This window comes from Muscardinus avellanarius (genome assembly GCF_963383645.1).
Source record: "Muscardinus avellanarius genome assembly, chromosome: 5".
NCBI lineage: Eukaryota > Metazoa > Chordata > Mammalia > Rodentia > Gliridae > Muscardinus > Muscardinus avellanarius.
In genome coordinates, this window is record NC_137790.1 from 13,475,340 (window position 1) to 13,502,818 (window position 27,479).

Genomic DNA, 27,479 nt, shown 5'->3' on the forward strand with positions numbered 1-27,479 from the left:
ATGTGAAAATAGGTCTGGGAGTGTAGCCCGGAGGTAGAAGGCTTCCAGGAACCCCAGTACCACCAAAAAAAAAAAAATTCCCAAAATTCATATCTCTGCTAAACATGTACAGATCTTTTTCCTTAGTATTCCATAAACAAAACAGTGGAGCAAACCGGGTGTGGTGCTGCATGCTTGTAATTCCAGCATTACAAGCATGAGAGGCTGAGACAGGAGGATCACGGTTCACAGCCAGCCTCAGCTACTTGGTGAGGCCCTTTGCAACTCAGTGAAACCCTGTTTCAAAATAAAGAATAAAGAATATGGCTGGGGGTATAGCTTGGAGGTAGAATACCCCTGGGTTCCATCGCCAGTACCTAAAAAAAAAAACACAGTAAAGTAACTATGTTGTATTGACTTTGTATTAGGTATTACCAGTAATCTAGAGGTGATTTAAAGTATACGGGAAAGCGGATGTACATAGGCTATATGCGAATGTTATACACCGTTTTGTATAAGGAACTTGAGCATCCTCGGATCTGGGTACCCTCGGCAGCTACTGGCATCAACACTCTGCAGATGCCAAGGGGGCTGTGTGCACTTGTTTTAATGAGATTTCTGCTGTGGCTGCTTGCAGAGCTATTTATTTACTTTTTTGTTTAGCTTTGCTTTGCTTGCATGCAGGAGCTCAGCCATGGTGCTGAGGCCGTGCCCAAAATGACCTTTACTTTGCATGGTCACTTTTTACCTTCTAGTTTACTTGGATACTTAGAAATGTACGAAATGCATGCATGCTTATAAATACATAAACATGATGCACATTTTTAGAACACATTTTTTACAGTTTTGCTTTCCTCTCCTCCTGACTTCACCTGCACTAGTGCCCTTCCCCCCATGTGATGTAGCACGTGTTAACAACTGAAAATATATCTTTTCATACGTGCTGCATGCGTATTCAGTTATACAATACACACATCCACACATATATGTAGAGGGTCTTTGTCTATATGACCTTTATTATTTTTTGTACTTTTATTGGTATATTATAGTCTCACATCATAATATAAATCATGTTGACAATGACATACATGCACACACTCCTGGTGCCCCCTCCCCATTTTCCTCCCTCCCAATACGGAGTACCCAGATTGACACTGATATATAATCACATGTGTGCACATAGTCTACTGTGGTATTACTATAAATGGACCCAAGTCTTCCTCCACACCTACCCTTATATCTCCTCCCTGGCTCCCCTGAGGTTTCTCATCACCTGGAGTCCCTCTTGTATCCCAATTACTCTCTATCCTATACATATTAAAGAAGACATATGACCCTTCACTCTCTGTGATTGGCTAATTTCAACATGATGTTCTCCAAGTCCTTGCATTTTCTTGCAAATGATGTAGTTTTTTTTAATTGCTGAGTAGAATTCCAATGTGTGTATTTCCCATAATTTTGTAATCCATTCATTTGTTGATGGACTCCTAGGTTGGTCCCATAGTTTGGCTATTGTAAATTGTGCTGCTATGAATATGAGTATTATATATTACTGTCATTCTATGGTTTCAACCCCTTTGGAAAGATAGCCTGTGGTGATATGGCTGGATCATATGGTGGATCAATTCCCAGTTTTCTAAGGAATCTCCACACTTATCTCCGCAGTGGCTGGACTAGTCTGCAGTCCCCCAAAAGTGTAGAAGAGTGGGATTTCCCCATAGCCTTGCCAACAGTTATTGTTATTTGACTTCTTTATCTTTATGTTTGCCACTCTGATTGGGGTTAGAAGGAATCTCAGTGCAGTTTTGATCTTCATCTCCCTGATGGCTAATGATGTTGAACATCTTTTCATGTATCTACTGGTCATTTGTATCTCCTCTTTTGTGAAGTGTCTATTCAGTTCAGTGGCCCATTTCTGGCCTTTTTTGTTCATTCAACGGCCATACCTTCACTCCCTTCCACTCCCTTTTTCTTATTTGCACACTAGGCAAAGATCCCTCTTCCTAGCCTGAAGGGGATCATCCATATTCTATCCCTAATGGATGAATCCTGATTTTTTTTTCTTTTTATATTAGGGGATGGACCCAGGGGCCTTCTATATCCAAGCTACATACCCAGACCTATTTTTTATTCTTTATTTTGAAACAGGGTCTCACTAAGTTGCAGAGGGCCTCACTAAGTAGCTGAGGCTGGCTGCAAACCTGCAATCCACCCGTCTCAGCCTCCCAAGTACTGGGATTACAAACATGAGCCACCACGACTGGCTATGATTAGTTTTATATAATCAATCCCATTTTTCCTTTAATTGGTTTAGAGATAATTATGATTATTCTGGTCAATAAGAGGTAAGGAGAACTATGTAGAGACATTTCTCAAATAGTTGCTTTTCTTTACATATGAAACAGACAATTAGTGCTGATCTATCTACTTTTTTATGAATTTTTGTGTGTGTGTGTACTGGGGATCCAACCCAGGGGCATTCTACTTTCAAGCTACATCCCAAACCTTATTTTTTATTCTTTGTTTTTTGAAACAAGGTCTCATTAAGTTGCAGACGGCCTCACTAAGTAGCTGAGGTTGGCCAGGAACCTGCTATCCTGCCCTCTCAGCCTACTAAGTACTGGGATTACAAGTGTGCTCCACCACACCCAGCTCCTATTTTTATTTTTATCTTTATTTTTATTTTTATTTTTAAACAGGGTCTCACTCAGTTGATGAGAGTCTCACTATTTGCTGAAGCTGTCCTCAAACCTGCAATCCTCCTGTCTCAGCCTCCCAAATACTGGGATTACAGGTCATTGTGCCCAGCTGCATTCCTTCTTGACAGAGAGTTTGATGTTTTGAAGTGGATTGCTGTGGGAAACAACCTCTAAAATACCTGGCTCTGTTGAAAAGGTAGAACAAAAGGCAGTGAGAATAAGCTATTCCAGGTAGTCATTTGGTGATGGCAGAATACACAAAAATGTGACCGCACTACTGGTGACCCAATAGACATTCTATGCTATAAGAAGAAATGGTAGAAAATTTCAGAATGCTCATGCTTTAGTTGTTATGGATCTCAGCCGATTTCATCTCTCACAAGAGAGTTATGATGAAGATTAATGCATTTCTTCCCATACCTATCGGGGCTTTACTTCCTTTAATAATAACGAAATTTGCTGAGGGCCAGTGGGATACATGGCCAACTCAGTCAGAAAATATATCTCCTAGGCTCCCTGCAGCTTGGGGTGGTCACATGATCGGGTTCTGACTGAGATATGGGCAAAGTGAAGTTTGCAACATCTGACCACATCCTAAAGAGGAACCTACATGCCCTACTCTCTCTTCCCCCGTCCCACCAGCTAGGAGGTCATGGCAGGCAGAACAGTCGCCCTGGATTCCCAGGTTGAATATGGAAGAACACCATATTTGGCTGGGGGTAAGGGAGGATCTCTGTCAAAGCAACTTAGCCTATACTCTGCCTTATCAAGAGAGGAGAGCTTGACTTAGAGATACCTGGCTTAACATTTGAGCGGGGGGGACGGGAATCAGCTTTTCTAAGTTGTATAATTCTTCTCCAACCTAAGTCAGTGGAGTGTTTCATTAATTTGCAGCCTTATTCGGTTAATAGGGACAGTTTTCCTCCCAACTTCAGCTGAAGCAAATGCGAGAGGAAACAGAAAAGCAATTGCCTGGACAGAACATACTGGGCACTGCGGCACAAAATATAGGACTCGGGGTAGTCACAGGCTCAGGGACCCTTAGTTGCACCTTTTAACTTGTACATCTGTCTGTCAAATCATCTCATGCAATGGCCACTGGGCTAAGGACAGGGGGACCTGATAGCGCATGCACAATAGCAAGAAGCTGAGAAGTAAGAACTCTTGGGCTTAGAGGTCATTTCTCTACAAAATCATTGGGCATCATGACTCATACATGAAATGTTTATACTAGAAAATACACTCAACACCTACAGTTTTGAGGGAAATGTGTTGAGAAGCAGAGCCAGGAGCTCAGCGGGATGATCCTAGGACCCCTTCGGCTCCTGTGGCAGTAATTCTCAACCGTGGCTTCACAATCACCGGGGGAGCTTTAAAAATTACTGATAGCAGTTTCCTTTAGATTCTAATTTAATAGGATCGAGGTGTGAGCGAGTTTCATACTTTGTAATTCTTATGTGCAGCTGAGTTGGCGAACCACTATCTCCAGACAACTCCTCAGCCTCAAAATTGCATAAACAAAAAGAGAACTACTAAAGCTCTGTATTCTACCGTAAATATATTTTTCATAATAAGTGCAGGGAGGAGGATGGACCGAGGAGAATCTCCCAAGAGTAGGACTAGAGGCTTCCAGATCAGCTAAGATGAAAATAAGCCCCATACCAGGGCCGGGAATCCTCACCTTTCCTGTTCAGCAGGTTAGATGTACGCTATGGATCACTGACCGCTGGGTTTTCCCAGTTTCCATTTCTGAAATGGGAATTTGTAACATACTGATTTAGTCCCTTTTCTCTCATTTTCCAGGGTTTAGGGGAGCAGGTCACTTATCTTTTAGGTCTGTCATCAGATCACAAGGAAGCACATGTGAACTTGGAAACGGTGTACGTTCAGGGCACCAAGCCGACATATCTAGGAACTGTGTCTGTTGTTAAGAGCTGTGTCCCTGTGAACACCGGAGTGGGGAGGTAACTGGTAGTTGAAGTGAGTTCGACAGAGAGATTTTTTTTCCCCCAGTACTGGGGATTGAACCCAGGGCATTCTACCTCTGAGCTACACCCCCAGCCATAATTTTTATTCTTTATTTTGACACAAGGTCTCACTAAGTTGCAGAGGGCCTCACAAAGTGGCTGAGGCTAACCAAGAACCTGCGATCCTCCTGTCTCAGCCTCCCAAGTACTGGGATTACAAGTGTGCGCCACCACTCCTGGCCTTGATAGAGATTTTTTTTTTAAGAAGGGAGAAATAAGAGCTTTGTATAATATTAGATGCGATCTAATAGAGAAAGAAAAAATTAATGATGCAAAAGAAAAAGAAGAGCTCCTGAAGAGGAAGGAAAGGTTGGAATTTAGTGAGCAAGTAGAGGGATAAAGCCTCAGAAAGGAATGCAGAGAGTTCATTTATGGCCATAGGAGAGGAAGCGGAGGCTCCATACAGCGCCTGGTGAATAGGTGGACGTGGGTCGTGAGTCTGAAGTTCTCTGAGTGGCTCCAGTTCTCAGTGACAGGAAAGCAAAGTCATCCTTTAAAAATGAGAACAGAGGAGGTGTTGGGAGTATGAGGAGAAGAAGAAAAGACATGAAATAGTTGTCGGAGAAAGGAAGACTACATAAACAGTGGAAAATGTATGATGCTGGGTTTCCTGATGGGCCCCTTGTGATTCAGGGTCATGAATACTGAGAATCAGAAATCTCAATCAAAATAGCAATAGAGTGTGCATTTTTTTCTCTCCAAAATTGATAGGCTAGCACCAAAATCTATAAGGAAATGCAAAAGAACTAGAATAACCATAGTAATCTTGAAGAACAAAGTTGGAGGTCTTACCCTTCTCAATTTCAAAACTTTCTACAAAATTATAGCAATCAAGACTGTGGAATAAGCCGGGCGTGGTGGCGCACGCTTGTAATCCCCACACTTGGAAGGCAGAGACAGGAGGATCATGCAGGTTCAAAGCCAGCCGCGCTGGCTTAAGAGACCCTGTTTCCAAATTTTAAATATATATATATATATATATATATATATATATATATATATATATATATATATATATGTTTGTCTGGGAGTGTACCCCGAGGTCGAAGGGTTTCCAGGAACCCCAGTACCACCACCCCCCAAAAAAAAGACTGTGGAATTTGTGATCAAGGGAACAGAATAATGAGTTCAGAAATCTATGCAGTCTCTTAATCTTTGACAAAGGTACCAATGCAATTCAGTGAGAGAAGAGAGCTTTTCAATAAAGGAGGGAGAAGAGGCTTAAAAAAATGAACCTTGAGCTGGGTGATGTGGCACCTGCCCATGATCCTAGTACCTCGGAGGCTGAGACAGGAGGATCACAAGTTTGAGGCCAGCTTCATTGACTTAGCAAGTTCAAAACATAAACGGATCTGGGATGTGGTTCAGAGGTAGAACATTCCTGGGTTCAATCCCCAGAAACAAACAAACCAAAAAACAGCTTTGATATCTATGTCTCATATACACAATAAATTTATTTGAGATGGACCATAGACATAAATATAAGCACTAAACTGTAAACCTTCTAGAAGAAATGTGGAGGGGTATCTCCATGAGCTCAGTATAGACAATGACTTTTAGACCACAAAACTCTCTAACTATAAAAGAAACATAAATATTACTCCATAATAACTAAAAACAGCTGGGAACTTTTTTTTTTTTTTGCAGGTTTGGTATGGAACCCAGAGGCATTTGACCTCTGAGCTACAAACCCTGCCCAATTTTTTATTCTTTATTTTGAAAAAGGGTCTCACTGAGTTGCAAAGGGCATAAGTAGCTGAGGCTATCCGCGAACCACAAGCATGCGCCACCACACCCGGCTTGGGAACTTCTTCTATTCATGAGGTAGCAACAGGATCCAGAATTATCCTTACACCATGGGGGAAAACTGGATAATTGGAAAACATACAGTAAACAATGCTCAGACATTGTACTAAAGGCAAATTACTGAGAATTATAAAAATTGTCAGAATTCTTATGAAAAACTGTGCAAGCCAAAAGACAAGAGAATGACACATTTAAAGTGCTAGGGGGTCGCCGGGCGTGGTGGGCACGCTTGTCATCCCCACGCTTGGGAGGCAGAGACAGGAGTATCGCGCAGGTTCAAAGCCAGCCACGCGCGCTGGCTTAGGAGACCCTGTTTCCAAATAGAAATGTAAAAATAGGTCTGGGAGTGTAGCCTGGAGGTAGAAGGGCTTCCAGGAACCCCAGTACCACCAAAAAAATAAATAAATAAATAAAAAATAAAGTGCTAGGGGGCCAAACCCTATAAACATAGAATTCTATATCCACTAAAAATATCTTTCTACAATTAAGGTGAAATGTATGCTTTTCCAGATGAACAAAAAGCAAAGAGATTTCACCGATATAGATGCGCTCCAAGAAATAGTAAGTGAATTTCTCCTTGGCAGACAGACACTTGGATCTATATAAAGTCATGAAGAATACTGAAAATATTAAATATGTGGGGAAACAGAAGCATTTTCTTGTTTTGAAAAATGTCTTTAAGAGAATGATTGCCTAATGCAAAAGCATATAAAACACCAATGTAGAAGTAAAATATAGGACAACAATAAGCATAAAGTTTGGAAAGGAAAGAGAGGCATATTATGAGGATTATAAATTCCATGTGAAGTAGCATACATTTATTTGCAAGTGGACTGTAAAAAAAAGATGCATTTTATAAATTTTAGATCAACCAGTAAAAAAACAAGTGCATCTCCTACAGATCAAATGAAATATTAAAAAATGTCTAACTCTGCCAAAGAAACCAAACAAGAAGAAAAATAGAAAAATAACAGGTGGGACAAATAGAAAACAAGTAGCAAGATGGTAGAGTTAAGTCCAAATGTATTAAGAACTACAAGTGTGAGTGGTCTAAACAATTCAATTAGCAGTTGCAATTGTCAAACTGGAGTAAAGGGTGAGTCCCAACTATACGCCATCCGCAAAAAGTCAAATTTAAAGACACAGCTAGGATAAGAGTAAAATAACTGAGCCTGGCGTGGTGGCGCACGCTTGTAATCCCAGTACTTGGGAGGCTGAGACAGGAGGATCGCACAGGTTCGAAGCCAGTCTCAGCTACTTAGTGAGGCTCTCAGCAACTTAGTGAGACCCTGTTTCCAAATAAAATATAAAAGAAGTCTGCTAGTGCAGCCCAGAGGTAGAAAGTGCCTAGGTTCCATCACCAGTACCACAAAATAACAATAGTAATAATAATTGAAAACAATACACTTATTCAAATGGTGAGTGAGCATAAGAAAGCCAGCAAGTCTACAACCATATCAAACACAATAAACTTCAGGACAAGGAATACTGACAGAGAAAAAGGGGAAACTTCCAGAATGTCAGAGAGATTCATTCATCAAGGATAAATAATCATCCTAAATTTTTCTATACCTAATGAAAAGGCTTCAAATCACTGACTGATTTCATAGCAAAAACAAGCAAATACACAATCACATCAGAAGATGCCAAATCTCTCCGAGTAACTGACAGATAGAAAAAATAGGCAGAGAATAAGTAGAGAAGACTCAACTAATACTATTAACCAACCTGAGCTAAGGAACATTAACAGACCAGTCTAACTAACAGCACACTCATGTTTTAAAGTACACAAGGATTGGTCATCTACATAGACTGACCCATAAAACAAGCCTTAATAGATTTAAAATAATTAAAAACACACAAAGTCTGATCTCAGACCACAGGGAAATTCCACTAATAATCAACCACCAAATTATATCTGAGAATTTTCATATACTTAGAATTTAAATAACATGCCGGGCGTGGTGGCACATGCTTGTAATCCCAGCACTTGGGAGGCAGAGACAGGAGGATCACACAGGTTCAAAGTCAGCCGCGCCCTGATTTAGGGGACCCTGTTTCCAAATAAAAATGTAAAAATAGGTCTGGGAGTGTAGCCCGGAGGTAGAAGGGCTTCCAGGAACCCCAGTACTACCAAAAAAAAAGAATTTAAATAACATATCTCAGCCAAGCCAGGCGTGGTGGCACACGCTTGTAATCCCAGCATTTGGGAGGCTGAGACAGGAAGATTGTGGTTCGTGGCCAGCCTCAGCTACTTAGTGATGTCCTCTGCAACTCAGGGAGACCCTGTTTCAAAATAAAGAATAAAAAGTAGGGCTGGGGGCATAGCTCGGAAGTTGAATGCCTCTGGGTTCCATCCCCAGTACTGCAAAAAATAAAAAATAATAACGATAACATATCTCAGTTGGGCATGGTGACGCACATCTGTAATCTCAGTACTTGGAAGGCTAAAACAGGAGGAGCTCAGGTTCAAGGCTAGCCTCAACAACTTAGTGAGACCCTGTCTCAAAATAAAAAATAAAAAAAGGGCTATGAATATAGCTCAGAGGTAGAATGCCCCTAGGTACAATCCCCAACACCACCACTAAAAGAAAACATACAATTCTCTAAGTAAATCATGGGTAAAAGATGAGTTCACACACACAAAAATTTACAAAATATTTTGAACTAAATAAAAACAAAGCACAATATATCGAAAATTGAAAAATTGAAGTTTTAAATGCTTATATTATAAAAATGGTCTTAAATCAATGATCTAAGATTCCATCTTAAGAAAATAGGACAAAGCAAATTAAGAATCAAACAGAAAAAAGAATAAGAAGTAAAAAATCAATGAACTACAAAATACACAAACAAATCAATTAAACCAAAGCTGTTTCTTTAACAAAAGCAACAAAATAGATGAATATCTAACTAGACTGAACATAAAAAGTAGATAGAAATTACTAATACCAAGTATCACCACAGACACTAAACGCATAATAGGAGGGCATGGCAATGCACCCCTGTAACCCCACTACTTGGGAGGCTGAGACAGGAATATCACAGGTTCGAGACCAGCCTGAGCAAACACAGTGAAACTCTCAGCAACCTAGCAAGATCTTGTTTCCAAACAAAAAATTTAAAAAGGGCTAGAGGGAAATTAATTAATTAATTAATTAAAAGGGCTGGAGGTATATCTCAGAGGTAGAATGCCTCTAGAGCCGAGTGTGGTGGTGCATGCTTGTAATCCCAGCATTCGGGAGGCTGAGACCGGAGGATCGCGGTTCACAGAGAGCCTAAGCTACTTAGTGAGGCCCTCTACAACTCAGTGAGACCCGGTTTCAAAATAAAGAATAAAAAATAGGGCAGGGGCTGTAGCTCGGAGGTAGAATGCCCCTGGGTTCCATCCCCAGCCCTGCACACACACACACACACACACACACACACACACAAGAATAAAAAATAGGGACGGGGGTTGTAGCTCAGAGGTCAAATACCCCTGGGTTCCATGCCCAGACCCACCCAAAAAAAAAAAAAAAAAGTGTGGTGTTAATATGCAAGCTAGACATACATATAGATGACTGGAACAAAGTACAAAAATAGATTCACACTTACATGGGCAACTGATTTTCAACAAAGGAGCCAAAGTAATTATGTGCAGAAACTGTAATCCAGAAATAGTGCTGAATATCTCACTGAAGAAAAGATGAAGTTTGACATTTACCTCACACGTTACGCATTAACTCAAAGTGTACTGAAGACTTAAACACAAATGCTAAACTATTACAAGGACTCAGGAAGAAAATATACAACAGGTTAGTGCCCTGGGAATAAAGAAAAGTTTTTCAACACAACAGATAAAAAGCACAGACCATAAAAGCAAAAAGTCGATCCATTGTATTAAAATGGGAAACACCTGTTTTTCAAAAGACACTAGAAGACACACCACAGATTGGGAGACACCCGTCATAATACACTTAACTGAAAAAGGACTTAAATCTAAAATATGTAAAGAACCAATACAACTAAATAAGAAGACAAATGATGCAAAATCAGGGCAAGGTGTTGGACTCTGGGGTGGGGAGTCAGATAGTCCCACGAGGAAGGAGCTTACCTGTTTTTGCTTACCATTATCCTACACATCAGCATGGTGCCTGTCTATAGGGCATATTCTATTTTGTGAATAAATAAAAGGGAACCTGAAAGATTCAACTGGGACATGCTTTTAATTCTGGAAAAAGAATATTAGGTCCTTATTCATAACTAAGAAAAGAAATAGCCAAGACAAATAGTTTCCCTTCTTAGTTATTCTTATGCTATCTGTTATAATCAAAGTTAAGTGTATCAATCCAGCCGGGGGACGCTTGTAATCCCCACGCTTGGGAGGAGGAGACAGGAGGATCACGCAGGTTCGAAGCCAGCCGCGCCCTGGCTTAGGAGACCCTGTTTCGAAATAAAACCTATAAAATAGGTCTGGGAGTGTAGCCCGGAGGTAGAAGGGCTTCCAGGAACCCCAGTACCCCCCCCCACACACACACAGAGTATCAATCCAGAACATTTTAGATTAGCTGCACACTTGCCTACAGTATTTCCCTTTTTAAAGAGCTCACTCTTTTGAACTATAAAAGTAATATATGTTGGGTTCAGGTGTAGCTCTGTAGCAGGACACATGCTTAGTTAGCAGAAGGTCCTGGATTCAATTCCTGACACCAAAAAACTAGGTCCAACTGAAGGGTTATGGAAAACATTATGGAAAATTCCCTAAAATCCCATTGCCTACGGAGCTCTTCCTTCTTGGAATTCCTGTTTTCTTCATAGTCAGTTCCACTACTTTAGCACCAATAGAATTAAAGTCATAAAGACAAAGGCTGGTGCAAAAAGGGCTCAGGTGGGACCCACCTGGACAAAACATTAGAAAGAACCCATTTTCTTTTCTTTTTTTTTAATTTGTATTTATTTATTTTTTTATTGGTGCACTGTATTCATACATCATAGTGGGATACAAACTTTTGTAGACATACATGCACACATCGCCCAGTCAGCCCCCACCCGATCCCCACCCCATTCTCTCCCCATCTCTCCCTCCCATGCTTGGCTTAGTGGTTGACATCTAGTATTATAGCAATTTATCCAAAATTAAAAATGATAATCTCACATAACAGTTTCATTTGTCTGATACCAAGCTTTTGATGACTTAAAGATAACATTTCAATATTTCTTTTTACTTTCTTTCTTACCAGAGAATATTTTTTTTCTATTTTTTTAGGTGAAACTATCATATATTTATATATTTATTTTTCAGGAAAAAAAAGCTATCCTAATATGGAAAATGGACTCTAGATACCCAAAACAATCTTGAAAAAGAACAAAGCTAGAAGATATATATTTTCTGATTTCAAACCATATAAAGCTACAATAATTGAAACAGTATAGTACTATTCTAAAGGCAGATATATAAACCATTAGAGTTAAATAAAAGCCTAGAGCTAAATTCTTCCCTATATTGTCAAGTTATTTTTGACAAGGTTTCCACGAAGATTTGGTGGTGGAAATAATAATCTTTTAACTAAATATTGTTGAAACATAATAATTACATGGAAAAGAATAGAGTTGGACCCTTACCTAATCCCATATACAAATATTAACTCAAAATAGATAAAAGACCTAAATATAAATCTTAAGACTATAAACTTTTAGGAGAAAATCTGGGTCATAAAACCTCACAACATTGAAATTGGCAGTGATTTCTTGGATATGATTTCAATGGCACAGGCAACAGAAGAGTATACAAACTCCCTAAAAAATAAAAAAATATTGTATATCCAAAGACAATGTAAACAGAGTTAAAAGTTACTAATAGAATTGGATAAAATATTTCCAAATGCTATATCTGAAGGTATATTAATATTCCAACTAGAAATCCTAAAAATTAACAACAATAAAGGCAAACAATACCATTTAGAGATAGGTAAAAGACTAACATAAATAATGAATCTCCACAGATAAACAATCTTAGTTGACTGTTGGATGGAAACTCTTGTTTCTCTGGTTCTGGTGTGTGTTACCTATTTCTTCTTTGTAGTTAATCTCTTTGAGTATTTTCTCTAGTGCTGGTTTTGAAGACATAAATTCCTTCAGTTTCTGTTTGTCATGGAAGCTTCTTATTTCTCCATCTAATTTGATAGAAAGTTTTGCTGGGTAGGAAATTTTTGGCTGGAAGTTGTTTTCTTTCAGAGTTTGGAATATGTTACTCCAAGCCCTTCTGGCTCTCATGACTTGGTTTGGGAAGTCTGGAGTGATTCTAATTGGTTTGCCTCTGAATGTCACTTGGCCCTTTGTTTTTGTTGCCTTTAAGATTCTCTGCTTGGCTTCCACATTGGTCATTTTGACAATTATGTGGCGTGGAGATCCTCTTCTCCGATCCTGTCTAAAGGGCGTTCTATAAGTTTCCTGGACCTGTGTATCGACCTCTTGCTCTATGTTTGGAAAATTTTCTGCTATTACTTCCTTGAAGAGATTGTTGATCCCTTTGGTTTCACTTTCTTTTCCCTCCTCTATTCCAATTATTCTTAGGTTAGCTCTCTTAAAATGGGCCCATATTTCTTCAATATCAGATTCCTGCTGTTGGATATTTTTTCCTAGATTAGAAACTATGTGTTCATTTTTGGAATTATCATCTTCTAAGAGCAAGATTCTGTTCTCCATGTGGTCTAATCGGTTGTTTGTGCTTTGAATTGAGGCCTTTACTTCATTAATTGCATCCTTTATCTCTTTTTGGCTCTCTCTGAGTTCTTTTCAAAGCACCTCTATTATTTCTACAGTTATTTTCCTGATTTGATCTTCTAGAAATCTCTTATTTTCTGTTTTATCGGGTTCTGATGTTGTGGGGTTGTGGGCATTCATTGCTCCAGTATTATTCCTCTTTCCCATGATTTAGGAAGTTTGTGCCTTCTCTGGGTTCTTCTCTTGGGTCACTATGACTTCGCTTAAGGTGTTCTGGATATCGAGTCTGTAGTATCTCAGACCCCACTACTCCTTTACTGGGTTGTATCACAGAGTCTCCGACCCAGAGAGTCGATAGAGGCTGCTTTAGACTGTGGGGGGTGCCAGGTTGCAAGTTCTCCTATGGTGTGATATCTCTGCCACCGCCCTTCCCCCACTGGGTCAAGTCCCAGGGAGTACAGTACTGGGATTTCTCCTCTGTGGCCCGCAATTTGACTCACTGTTCTTGAGTACGCAGATGTAGCTGTACTGGACTCGGTGAATTCGCTGCTGTTGCTGCCGGTGGCAATATGGCGCCGCTGCTATGCCCTTGGCCGTGAGGCTGGTGTATTTCTTCTTGGTTTTGAGTTCCACTCTGAATCCCTGCAGCGTGTGCTGAGCTCAGCCACTGGGAGCTTTAGATTTTACCTGCGGCGAGAAATCCCGCCTGGCTGTTCCGCAGCAGCTCACCTCGGCTTGCTGTAGCCGTCCAGTGAAGTCGCCGCTGCTGCCGACAGTATGGCTGCTGCCGCAGCCTCGGGCATGAGGCCGGTGTATCTCCTCTGTGGCTCTGAGCTCTGTTCTCAGTCTGCTTTCTCTCTGGAGCCTGGTGATTTTTTTTGTTTCTCTGGTGATGGTGTTTTCTGGCTATGAAAGGCGCTGATTTTATGGTAATGGAGATTAGTTGTTAGCGGGGCTCTTAAGCCCCGCTTTTCTTGGTCGCCATCTTCCCGGAAGTCGAAAGAACCCATTTTCTCCTGAATCCTTTTGTGTAAATATTTTCCTGGGGCCTTCAGGAGAGATATGCTTTCCTCATTCTCTATACCTGTGGATTGTGGCCAACATTCCTTCCAGGAAAGCGAGTTGACATGCAAAAGACACAGAATTCACCAGAATAAACTTCCCGAAATGACATCTTTCCTGTCTGCTGAAAAATGATTTCATCATACTTTTCAAAAATGCAAGTTTATTTGGAATGGCTTTCAGAACTATTTTCCCACCCACATTACGGGCAAATGAACCTGTCTCAGGCTGTGCTCTTTGAGAGAAGGCAAGCTTCCAAATGGATGAAATGTCTTGCCGATTTTCACTATTCTCGGCTATTTATGATCATCTGGTCACTTTGTTGTTGTTGTACTGGGGACTGAACCCAGGAGTACTCTATTTTCAATTTATATCCCCACCCCTATTTTTAAAATCTTTTATTTTGAAACACGGGCTCACTAAATTGCTGAGGGTCTGGCTATGTTGCTGAGATTGGCCTCTTATTTATGATCCTCCTGTCTCAGCCACTCAAGTAATGGGATTATAAGTGTGCACCGCTGAGCCTGGCTCCTGGCCACCTTTCTTAATAGGCTGCATTCTTACTGCCTCTAGGTCTAGGTCTGTTCATAAGAGACAGCCCTTTTGAGTTTTTATCATTTGCCAAAAAAAAAATTTTTTTTTTTTTTACAGTACTAGGAATGGAACCCAGGGGCATTCTACCTCCAAGCTACACCCCTAGCCTGATTTTCTTTTTATTCTTTCATTTGAAACAGGGTCTCACTAAGTTGCCAAGGGCCTTACTAAGTAGCTGAGGCTGTGTGCAAACCCAGATCCTCCTGTCTCAGCCTCCCAAGGACTGGGATTACAAGTGTGCGCCACCATGCCCAGCTTCAAAAAATTCTTTTTTAGCATTATATTTTTTAATAATTTTATTGGCACATTGTAATTATACAATATACTGCGATTCACGTGATACACTTATATATGCACACATCACTTGGTGTGTTTCTTTCTGGACTCCACCCCGTACATGTTAGTGAGATTGGGAGTGGTGCCTCCATTGATGAGCATAAAATTATTTGATGTTTCCTTCCTCAAGCCTTCTTTTACCCTCACCCTTGTCCCTCACACCATCCCCTTCAACTCCTCTTCTCCTCTTATTGGTCTCTCTCCTCTTATCTGAAGTCTCCTTTGTTTCCTGTTTTCTCTGTAGCTTCCACTTTCTGAAACTGCCTCATTTCAGCCCCCAATTTTCCCTTCTTTTTCTTTCTTTCTTTCTTTCTTTCTTTCTTTCTTTCTTTCTTTCTTTCTTTCTTTCTAGTACTGGGGATTAAACCCAGGGGTGCTGAGCTACACCCCTAGCCTCTTTTTATTTTGAAACAGAGTCTTGCTTAGTTATTGACGCTGGCCTAAAACCTGTGATCCTCCTTTCTCAGCTTCCCAAATATTGAACTACAGGAGTGCACCACTACACGTGGCAAAAATTTCTCTCCTCCTCCTCCTCCTCCTCCTCCTCCTCCTCCTCCTCCTCCTCCTTCTTCTTTTGTGGTACTGGGGTTTCTGGAAACCTTTCTACCTCCGGGATACACTCCCAGACCTATTTTATATTTTTATTTGGAAACAGGGTCTCTTAAGCCAGCGAGGCTGGCTTCGAACCTGCGCGATCCTCCTGTCTCTGCCTCCCAAGCGCGGGGATTACAAGTATGCGCCACCACGGCCTGGCTGGCAAAAAATTTCTAAATGGAAGATTTGAGTCGTCTACCTGGACAGACAAAGGTGGAAGTCTTTGCTATGCAAGTGGCTGCAGGTGTCCTGGAGCAGAGCAAGGTGCTACTGTCTTCCAAACTGAAAAAAATGCTCCACCCAAAGTTGATCTGATAACACACATTTCTCAAGTCCTTGTTTAAAGATCTCCCAAACCCGGTCAACATAAAGACCAAACAACTATTTCCAGAAAAGAACCTCCTGCATCAAATTCATCTACCTCAAACACATGGATATTTGAAGCCAAATCTTGTTCCTCATGCATTCAAACCTCAATAGGATGGTGCACACAGAAAGGATTCTCCTTTTTACCATTTATTCCCTCACTGCATAACCCCAGGCATAATCCAAAGCTGAATGTGTCACCTTCCCTCAAAGCCCTTTTTCTGACTCCTGCTCAAGACCTCATGCTTCCTCAGCCAAAACCACTTTCCTAAAGCACATGATGGAAGACAATTAAGTGTTCATGTAAATTGGAGAGGGAGAATCCCTTTCAATTTTGTAGGTCCATTTTGTGTGTGTATGTGTTATTGGGGAGTGAACCCAGGAGCATTCTATCTCTGAGCTACACCATCAGTCCTATCTTTATTTTTATTTTTAAATAGTATCTCCCAGGTTGATGAGAGTCTCCCTACTTGCTGAGATCGGCCAGTCTCAGCCTCCCAAGGACTAGGATTACAGGTGTGTACCACCACACCCAGCTCTTGTGGGCCCATTTTATTTTTATACTTTTCTTGGTGCAGTAGAGTCTCACCTCATAATGTAGTTCACAGCGATCGTGACGTACATGCACAGAGCATTTGGTGGTCTTTCGCTGGCTCTTTCCCCTTCCCCATACATGATACTGAGACTGACACTGGTATACTCACAAATGTACATGTCGATGGAAGTGATTCCTTCATTGATCGTCCCTCTCCCAACACCCCCTTCTCCTGGACCTCCTCCCTGGTTCCACTGGAGTTTTCTCCTCCATTATCTGGAGTCCCTCTGGTATCCCAATTACTCCCTAGCTCCTGCATATGAAAGAAAATATGTAACCCTTCACTTTCTGTGACTGGCGAATCTCCCTTAATATAATGTTCTCTAGGCCTTCCATTTTCCTGCAATTGACATTATTTTGTTCTTCATTTCTGAGTAAAATTCCATTTTGTGCATATCCCATAATTTTGTCATCCATTCATCTGTTAATGGACGCTTGGGTTGGTTCCATTATTTGACTATTGTGAATTGTGCTGCTATAAACAAGGATATGCCTGTATTATTATAACATTCTGACTTCAGTCCCTTTGTAAAGATATTCAGGAGTGGATCATACAGTAGATCCATTCCCAGTTTTCTAAGAAATCTCCACACTGATCTCTACAGCAGGTATACTAACTTTCAATCCCACCCACAGTACAGAAGAGTTCCTATTTGCTTGTAGGTCCATTTTTAAGGTCTTCCACTTTTCACAGAAAGAGGGGGAGGAAAGGTAGGGCACAGAACATCTGGAATAATGCAGACCTTTCCAGGTAACAGCCATATGAAGTGACACACGCTATAGCAGAGTCAAGGAAGCATAGGGTGGTGGATTTGGGGCCGGCTGGGAGGGCAGGGAAGCATCTCAGCACAGTGCCTGGCACCAAGGAGGGGCTCAATACATGACTAATGGGTGAAAGGAAGTGACTCCTGAACATCAACTAGATGATAAACAGGCCTGTCTACATGGGGGAGCAGAGAGGGGTTTTTTGGTTTTTTTTTTTGGGGGGGGGTACTAGGGATGGAACCCAGGGGCATTCTATCTCTGAGCTACATCCACATCCCTGTTTTTTATTCTTTTTTTTCTTTTTCTTTTGCGGGTCTGGGGATGGAACCCAGGGGCATTCAACCTCCAAGCTACACCCTCTGCCCCATTTTTTTAAAATTCTTTATTTTGAAATAGGATCTCACTAAGTTGCAAAGGGCCTCACTAAGTAGCTAGGGCTGTCCGCAAACTGTGATCCTCCTGTTTTAGCCTCCCAAATGCTAGGATTACAAGCGTGCACCACCACGCCCGGCTCCTATTTTTTGTTCTTTATTTTGAAATAGGGTCTTACTGAGTTGTGGAGGGCCTAAGTAGCTGAGACTGTCCACGAAGCATGATCCTCCTGTCTCAGCCTCCTGAATGTTGGGATTACGCTTGGCTTCAGAGAGGGGTTTTATGTGAGAGCAGAGGCCCTGTTTTGCCAAGTCCCAGATGTGTTCTAGGAATAACAAAACATGGTTGTGTCCTGGAAACATGGTATGGTGCTCTTGAAAAGTATTTGGCAGATGGTAGATAGTCAGAAAGGCCAAATAGGAAGCCAGGAGGAGATAGAACAACTATTAATGCCCACACTTTTTAATTGTGTGTGTGTGTGTGTGTGTGTGTGTGTGTGTGTGTGTGGTACTGGGGTTCCTGGGAGTCCTTCTACCTCTGGGCTACATTCCCAGACCTATTTTTTATATTTTTATTTGGAAATAGGGTCTCTTAAGCCAGCGCGGCTGGCTTCAAACCTGCGCGATCCTCCTGTCTCTGCCTCCCAAGCGCAGGGATTACAAGCGTGCACCACCACACCAGGTGTGACCACACTTTTTAATGCAATGTTGGTGTTCCTGTAAATGACAGCTCTTGCAGAAGCAAAATGAATTTAGAAAATATGCTAGTAGTTCAGCGAAGAGATAAAAAGGGAGAAACATGCAGCAATATAAAGTAGATGACAGCTGGACTAAAAATAAAACTTGGGGCCTGTTTTGTTTGTTCCTTTAACAAATAATTGGGTACATTTCTCTCATCTTAAAAAGAAATAAGCAAAAGCTGGGAATGCTGGTGCATGCCAGTAATCCCAGCTACCTGGGAGGCTGAGGTAGGAAGATGGCAAGTTCAAGGCCAGTCTGGGCAATGTAGCAAGAACCTGTTTTGAAATTTAAAAAAGGACGCCGGGCGTGGTGGCGCACGCTTGCAATCCCCGCGCTTAGGCGGCAGAGACAGGAGGATCGCGCAGGTTCGAAGCCAGCCGCGCGTGCTGGCTTAGGAGACCCTGTTTCCAAATAAAAAAAAAGATAAAATAGGTCTTGGGAGTATAGCCCGGAAGTAGAAGGGTTTCCAGGAACCCCAGTATCACCAAAAAATAAAAAAATTTAAAAAGAAAGAAATTTTAAAAAAGGATTAGGGATATAGCTCAGTGGAGGAGCACTCACCTAGCATGCATGGTGCGCAGGCCCTAGGTTTGATCCAGCACTGCAAAAACAAACAAACAAATAGATAAAATTCTAAAGAGAGAAGGAAAACTTTTCCTTCATCCTGCAGTCTTTTCTTGGTGTCCTCACAACTTGTCTCTAAAATTTCTCCTGCCTGCCTATCCCTGCAATGCACACCAATTAGTCTTCTTCACCTTAGCAAAGGTGCAGGGTGAGCTTCTAGATGCCACATCCATTAGGTGCTTTGCTTTGTTTTTGTGGTATTGCCGATTGAACCCAGGGACACTCTACCTCCAAGCTATACTCCCAGCCCTTATTTTTTGTTTTTTGAAACAGTCTCACTGGGTTGCTGAGTCTCCCTAAGTAGCTGAGGCTGGCCTCAAAGCTTTGATCCTCCTGTCTCAGCCTCCTGAGTACTGGAATTACAGGCATGCACCACCATGCCCAGCTAAATAACTTTATTTTTAATTGACGTATACTATTGGGCATGTTTATGAGGAACAGTGTGGCACCCCAACATTTATATGACGGATAATGGTGATATCAGGATAACTGGCACATCCACTGCTGCAGACGTTTATCATCTCTTTGAGTTGGGAACATTCAAAACCCTCTTTAGCCAGGTACAGGGTAAGCTCAGTACTTGGGAGGCTGAGGCAGGAGGATTGCAGGTTTAAGGCTAGCCTTAGCAACTGAGTGAGAGAGCAACTCAGCAACTTAGTAAGATCCTGTTTCAAAATAAAAAATAAAGCTGGGCATGGTTGTGCACACTTGTAATCCCAGTACTTGTGAGGCTGAGACAGGAGGATCGTGGTTCGAGGACAGCCTCAGCTACTTAGGCCCTCCACCACTTAGACTCTGTTTCAAAATAAAGAATAACAAATGTGCTTTGTGTGTGTGTGTGTGTGTGTGTGTGTGTGTGTGTGTGTGTGTGGTACTGGGGTTCCTGGAAGCCCTTCTACCTCCGGGCTACACTCCCAGATCTATTTTATACTTTTTTTTTTTTTTTTTAACAGGGTCTCTTAAGCCAGCGTGGCTGGCTTCGAACCTGTGCAATCCTCCTGTCTCCGCCTCCCAAGCGTGGGGATTACAAGCGTGCGCCACCATGCCCGGCCCAAAATAAAGAATAAAAATTAGGGCTGGGTAGTAGCCTGGAGGTAGAATGCCCCTGGATCCTTGGATTCAATTTCCAGTATGGCAAAAAAAAAAAAAAAAAAAAAGAATAAATAAAGAGCTGTGTGTGGTGGCACATGCTTGTAATCCTAGTACTTGGGAGACCGCAGACAGCCTCAGTTACTTCGTGAGGACTCCCCAACTCGGTGAGACCCTGTTTCAAAATAAAGAATAAAAAGCCGGGCGTGGTGATGTACACTTGTAATCCCAGCACTTGGGAGGCTGAGACAGGAGGATCGCAGAGGTTCGAAGCCAGCCTCAGCTACTTAGTGAGGCTCTCAGCAATTTAGTGAGACCCTGTTTCCAAATAAAGTATAAAATAGGTCTGGGAGTATAACCAAGAGGTAGAAAAGCCCCTGGGTTCCACCCCAGTACCACAAAAAATAAAAAATAAAAATAAATCCAGCTGGGGGTGTAGCTCAGAGGTAGAATACCCTTGGACTCAATCCCCAGAAAAATAAAATAAAATAAATAAAAACAGGGATGGGGTTTAGCTGAGATAAAATACCACTAGGTTCAATCTCCAGTAATAAAAAATCTCCTCTACGAGTCCTTTTGAAATGTACAGTTAATCACTGTCAGCCATAGTTATTCCGAGGCACTTTCTTGCTGGACTTTTACCTTCAGCACTGGACAGGGCTAATCATTTCTCCAGAATGCTTTCTCCATCTTTTCTCACTTTCAACTTCTTCTTCCTCTAACACCTGCGGTGCTGACCCCCGCCCTTCAGCTCCTCCACAGGAGCTGAGCGTAATAACTCCCAGATCTCTATCTCCTCCCGCCATTTCTCCAGGCTCCACGTGTGTTTACCCAACTGCCTCCTAGACATCCTGGCTTATTCGTCCCAGGGGGCAGTTCAAACGGCCCAGGCCCCAAAAGGAAATCACACAGCTGTGCACGACCTTGGGCATGTTAGTTAAGCGAACTGGTTAACCCCGCTCCCTCAGCTATAAAACCATGGCATTAATAACAGCCACCGGGCCCAGAAGCCTGTTTCGGAGGTTCAATGAAAGAAACACCGCAGAACTGCACATCTGGCCCATGCTAAGCCACCTACAAGGGTTCACCATTATTCCCCGAGGCCTACTCCTTTCCTATAAACTCCCTGGTCGACTCATAAAAGCCATCACCCATGCCACATCAAGCCAGAACCCTGGCCCTCCTCCTTTACACCTTTCTTTCTTTTCTTTCTTCACCTCCGTCATTCTTTCCTGGGTCTTCCCTCCCACTTCTAAGTATCTAGTCTCTCCTCTGTCACCTGCAGCTCGCGCCATCCCCTGGGAATGGAGTTAGGCATTCCTTAACCCCATGCTCGAAACACCACGCTTTCAAGAGAGCACCCAGCACGGCTCCAGTGTCCCGTCCAATCTCTCAATGGCTTCCCACTGCCAAGGGGACAAACCCGAAACTCTGGAAGAGCAAAGGCTCCTTGGGACCTGGTCTCCGCCACACTTCACTTCCTAAGCACAAGCTGGTTCTCTTTCAAGGCGATAGCACAGTCCTCATCAGGCTCCGTGGGCTCAGAGGGAATTCTCTCCCCACTCTCCCTCCTTTCATTCTGGGCGCCACTTCCTCTGGGAAGCCTTCCTGGACTCCTTAGATGAACATCACCTTTGTTCCCCGGGGCCTCTGTCCTGACACTTATAATTTTTTTTTTTTTTTGTACTAGGGATGGAACCCGGGGTCTTTCTACCTCCAAGCCACACCCCCAGCCCTATTTTTTATTCCTTATTTTGAAACAGGGTCTCACTGAGTTGCAGACGGCCTAAGTAGCTGAGGCTGTCTGTGAACCATGATCCTCGGGTCTCAGCCTCCTGAATGCAGGGATTAAAAGCATGCGCCGCCACGCCCGGCTGACACTTATGCTTTTATAATAATTTGCTCACTTGCCCGTCCTCTCCAGTAAACTGCCGCGTCTGCACGCGCACACACACACACGCGCGCGCACTAAACTTTCATTTCCATATACCCAACCAGCGGCACCGAGCCGGGCAGAGACCGGGTATTCAAGGAAAGTGAAGCAGAGCGCTATTTCCGCCGAAAAGGCAACAACTTGGTCTGGGGAAACGAGCGCCAAGGTTTCGGAAACCCAGTCTTCCCGCGGCACGGGGGAGGCTCCTTTATGCCGTCCAGTGGGTCTCCGCTCCAGCCAACGTCGTGCACAGTCGGGGCAGACGCAGAGCCGCCTCGGAAGCGGCGCCCCTCCACCCCGGGCGGCCCAGGCCCAGCCGAGCCCTTTGTGGAGCGAGCCGGGCCGGCCTGGGTACAAAGGCGCGCGTCGGGCGGGGGCGCCCGCGTCCTCGCGGCGCCCGCCTCGCCGCCCGAATCCCGCGCTCTCCAGCGCCCTCGCCCGGCCGGGGCGCAGCGCCCCCTCCGCGCCGCGGCCGCCACCGCCGGCGGGAAAGCGCCCGGCGTCCCGGCGTCACGCGCCAGCGGCCGGCGCGGGGGCGGGGCCTGCGGGGGCGGGGCCTGCGCGCGGGCGGGGCGGGGCGGGGCCGGCGCCGGCACAGGAAGCGCCGGGAGGCCCGAGCCGTCCCAGGGTGCCCCGCGCGGCGTGGACTCGGGCCGCTGCCGCCATCCCGCTGGCGAGAGGCAGAGAGAGGCCCGCCCGCTCGCCGGCCGGGCCAGTGTGGGCCGGAGCGTGAGGGCGCGGGGGCCGTGTCAGCGAGACGCAGAGCGCAGCCGCCACCCCCGAACGGACATGTTGGAGCCCCGCGCCGCCGCGCCTTCCTCCGCCTCCGAGCGGGACTGAGCCGGGCCCGCCGCCCGCCTCGCCGCCGCGGCCGCAGCGCCTTCCCGCCCGGCCTCGGGCTCCGCCGCGCGTCGCTCCCCCGCCCGCTCCGCCGCGGCGCGACGTCTATGTGACCGGCGGGCCCGGGCAGCCGCCGCCGCCGCGCGAACATGGACGCCGTCAACGCCTTCAACCAGGAGGTGAGGAGCTCGGGCCGGGCCGCGGCCGCCGCTCCCGCCGCCCGCGTTTAAAGCTCGGGTCGGGGTGGGGACGCTTCCTGCCCGGGTTCCGGAGCGGCGGGGCCTGCGCGCTGCGGCCCGGGGGAGGCCGGCCGCCGGCGCTGGCCGCTCCCCTCCCCCACCGCCCACCCGGCCGACCCCGCGCCCGCCCGGCGGCGCCCCCGGCGGCCTGGCTCGGGCGCCCGGGCTGCGGGCCCCGTTACCGGCTCCGCGGGCTGAGAGGGACGCGCGGGCGGGCGGCCGGGGCGTCGCGGCGGCGGCCGCGGCCCTCCTGTTGCTCGGGCCGGCCGCCCCTGGACTCTGATCCCCGGTCCCGAGGACTTTGGAGGGGGTGTTCGCCCCCCTCCTCCCGGATTCACTCACTCGGGGGGCCGGGGGTCAGAAAGCCGCGGGCAGGCGGCTCCTTACTGCCCTTTCGGGGTCGTGGACGTAACCCTCCCCTAGGCTCCAAGGCCCCAACGTGACACCTAAAAAGTTGAATGGGACGGGGAGTACTTTGCTCCGCCTTCGTCCGCTAGAAAGCCGGCGACCGCCGGGCCACCCGCTCCCAAGGTAATTAATCCTTGGCTCCCTCGGACGGGAACATTTACATGTGAAAACCTTCCAAAACTGGGAACAAAGCTGCCTGCCTCCCCTAAAGCTCTTTGGTTGTATCTCTAATCCTTCCAGGTGCTCTTTTGGAGAGTGGAGTTATCTCTGTCGATTTGGGAGGAGGGGACTTGACCAGTGAGGGTGTGAAACGCAGCTTCTGAATGGAAACTATTATCGTGGGAGTCGGATTATCTTTTTCAAACACTACAGATAAGAGAACTTCGAAGAAATCAGATGTAGTAGGTCGAGATGTGGCGTTTAGAACTTGCTGCATCTCACAATGAGATTTTGTAGTGCACTTGGAACAGAATTACGGGTGCAGTAACTTCCCTTCCTGTTTGTAGTGCTGTAATATGGGACTCTCCGATCAACGCACTGATTTGAGATCAGTTTATTGCCATACAAATTATTCTAACAATTATTTTTCTTCAACTGATGGGTACATAAAATGTTTTTTTTTTTGTAACTAATATTGGGCAGTGTCGAAAAGGTTTAAAAGGGATAATTTTTAAGATAAGTAATATATTTTCTACTTTGGGGTTGCCAGAAAATTTCTGATAATGCTCCAGATATTTCAGGGTTGCACTGACTCATGTTTCCTGATGGTGAGGTTCACTGGAATATTGGCTCCTTGAGGGCAGGGAGTTTCGTTTTTTTCCCTGCCCCCCCCCCCCCCCGTGCCAGGTGCCTGGTAAATGCTTCTTCAGTGAATGAAAACTTACACAAATGGCACAATTATTAAAAAGATTTCAAACCCACTTTTCTTCCAAGGTAAAAACTTAACTATTGGATGTTTTTAATGAACAGGAGCAGGATTTTTAGTCTGTTCTTAAGATCAGAAGTATCGCAGTTCATGGACAGCCTCAGCTACTTAGTGAGGCCCTTTGCAACTCAGTGAGAGCCTGTTTCAAAAGAAAAAAGAATAAAAAATAGGGCTGGGGGGGTGGAACTTGGAGGTAGGATGCCTCTGGGTTCCATCCCCAGTACAGCCCCCAAAAAAGTATTATAATTTTAGGGGTTTTTGGTTTGGTTTGGTTTTTTTGGTGGTGGTACTGGGGTGGAACCCAGAGGCTTTCTACCTCTGGGCTATACTCCCAGGCCAATTTTTTAATATTTTATTTGGAAACAGGGTCTCACTAAGTTGCTGAGAGCCTCACTAAGTAGCTGGGGCTGTCTTTGAACCTATGGGATCCTCCTGTCTCAGCCTCCCAAGGGGGGGGGGGGATTACAAGGGTGCACCACCACCCCCAGCTTAATTTTAGGTTTTTTAGAAGTTGGGATTAAGCACATCACTGAAACTATTATTAACCTTAAAAATCTGAGTTTAAGACTTTTTAGTTAAAAAAAGGAATGATATTGACTCCTTAGAAGGGGAAGATGGTAGAATATGAGCATTTGATTATCATTGTTCATTTCCGTTCCTAGGCTTTATGAACTGCAGGTTGCATTTATGTTAGGTGTGTATTGCTTGTGTTAAAACTGTCTTCTAAAACCGGGTGTGGTGAGGCTGAGACCCGAGGATCACAGATTCAGGGACAGCCTCAGCAAGTAGTGAGACTTTCATGAACCTATCTAGACTCTGTTTTAAAATAAAACTAAGAAATAGGGTGGTGGGGGGGGGGTATGGCTCAGAGGTAGAATGCCCCTGGATTCAATCCCCAGTACAAGCACCAAAAGACAAAAAAAAAAAAAAAAAAAAAAAAAAAACTTTAGCTAAATTGTGACTTTCTTCTAAGTGCAGTTCTAGTGAGTTTAGAAATCTATATCCTTGTGCCTGTTTGATTTGTAGTGGCTCTCTCATTCATGAGACTTTTTAATTACTTCCCAGTAACTTTAAATATCCTGAACCTGATCTTCATTTAACAAACATTTGAGTTTCTGTCTTTGTCACCTAGGAGTCTGACTCTAATAGAAGACACAAGACTTGGGCAAATGGCTAGTCTGTGGTGGAACAACTTCTTTGGGACCCTTCTGTGTACTGTGGGGTGACCTGGGGAGATCAGTGAAGGCTTGGGAAGTGAAGGAAGTATGATCAGTTTTTAAGATTTTAAAAAGTTTAGGAAAGTGATCAAAGGTGGACTCTGGAAGCTATTGGTAACAAGATTGGTATGTTTCAGGTCTGTCTATTGTATTTGAATTTCATCTTTATGCTATGGGTAAGCATTGGAAGTTTTAAATACTGGGATAATATAACCAAAACCTGCTCTTGGCAAGTCTAGGAGAGTATGGGACAGATATGGGCCAAGAATCCATGAACTGTGGCTTGTGATAGGTTTATAAGCACTACTGCCCCCACACTTTAAATGTTGAGACAGTGATGATACCATTGACACAAGTCAAGCAGTGGATAAGAAAATGTGTTTGATTTTGGAACAGGTTGAGTTTGAATTATGTGTGGAACAGTCACATGGACATTTTTGGCAAGCACTTGAGCATATAGGACTCAAACTTGGAAGCAACCAAGAGATAGAGGGGAAAATATCAGGAATTACTCTCAGATGTGCTTTGGGGAAAGTTCAGAGGGAGATAGAACATGAATCTTTGCCATGTCGAGTACTGACTGCACACATACATGTCTAATTTAATAGATAAGTATTCTACAACTTTGCATAGATATCCAATTATAGATGAGGAAGCCAGTTTTCAAAGAAGTTAAATAATAATTTACCCAAGGGCATACTGCTAACTAATGGCAGGGCTGGGGTTTGAATGCAGATCTCCAGCTTAACTGCTGCCTGAGGATAATATTTTGTATAATGCCAGGAGAATGGTCTAGGTTAAAGACTTGAAAAGCCCTTGAAATTTTTGAAGGTAATATGACTGGAAGCTTGGGGTTGAATGGTGATGGTGGATAAGGAAATAAGTAGCAAATGTAGTCTTAAAAGTTTGGTTTGGGGGTGGGGGTAGTGGCATACGCTTGTAATCCCAGCATTTGGGAGGCTGAGTCTAGAGGATTGCGGACCTGGTTTCAAAATAAAGAATTAAAAAAAAAAAAATAGGATCTGGGTGTGTAGCTTGGAGGTAGAATGCCCCTGGGTTTCATCCCCAGTGCCACCAAAAAAACAAAAAATCAACAAGAGGCAGTGGTTAGCTTGGAGCAAAATGGTGAACAACAACAAAAGAACAAATTGGAAGCAAAATCTAAAGAAGTCTCTGATATAGAAGGAAAGATGAGAAAAGTGAAGTTTTTAAAGATCCCATTTAATAGGGTATTTGGAGAATTTTTATGGCAGGGACAAAAGTATGAAAGATGAAAAGATGAGTGATAAAGAATCTTAATTATGGCCAATAAAAATTACATTATGTTGTGTTATTTAGACATTCTAATGTGAAGAGTGTGGCGTTTTATTGAAGTTTGGGGATAAATAAAAGCTTTACAGGTTAGATTTTGTTAGCCCCCACCCATTGTGGTGGTGTTACTAAGGATTGAACCCAGGGGTGTTTTACCTCCAAGCTACTACATCCCCAGCCCTCCTTTTCTTTTCTTTTCCTTCCTTTCTTTCTTCCTTCCTTTCTTTCTTTTTTTTTGAAGACTTAAAAGAGT

At 43.9% G+C, this 27,479-nt stretch overlaps 1 protein-coding gene across 3 annotated transcripts in view; it reads left to right on the forward strand.

Annotated features, from left to right (window-relative positions):
• Positions 1 to 23,275: 23,275 nt before the first annotated feature.
• Positions 23,276 to 27,479, forward strand: part of SCAF4 (SR-related CTD associated factor 4) — a gene marked incomplete at both ends in the record, with an annotated part of 57,561 nt that continues 53,357 nt past the window's right edge. For all 3 annotated transcript variants that reach the window (XM_080696681.1, XM_080696683.1, XM_080696682.1), the window contains one exon: positions 23,276 to 23,305. In XM_080696681.1, the coding sequence (XP_080552807.1) occupies positions 23,276 to 23,305 (30 nt within the window). The remainder of the gene's footprint in view (positions 23,306 to 27,479) is intronic.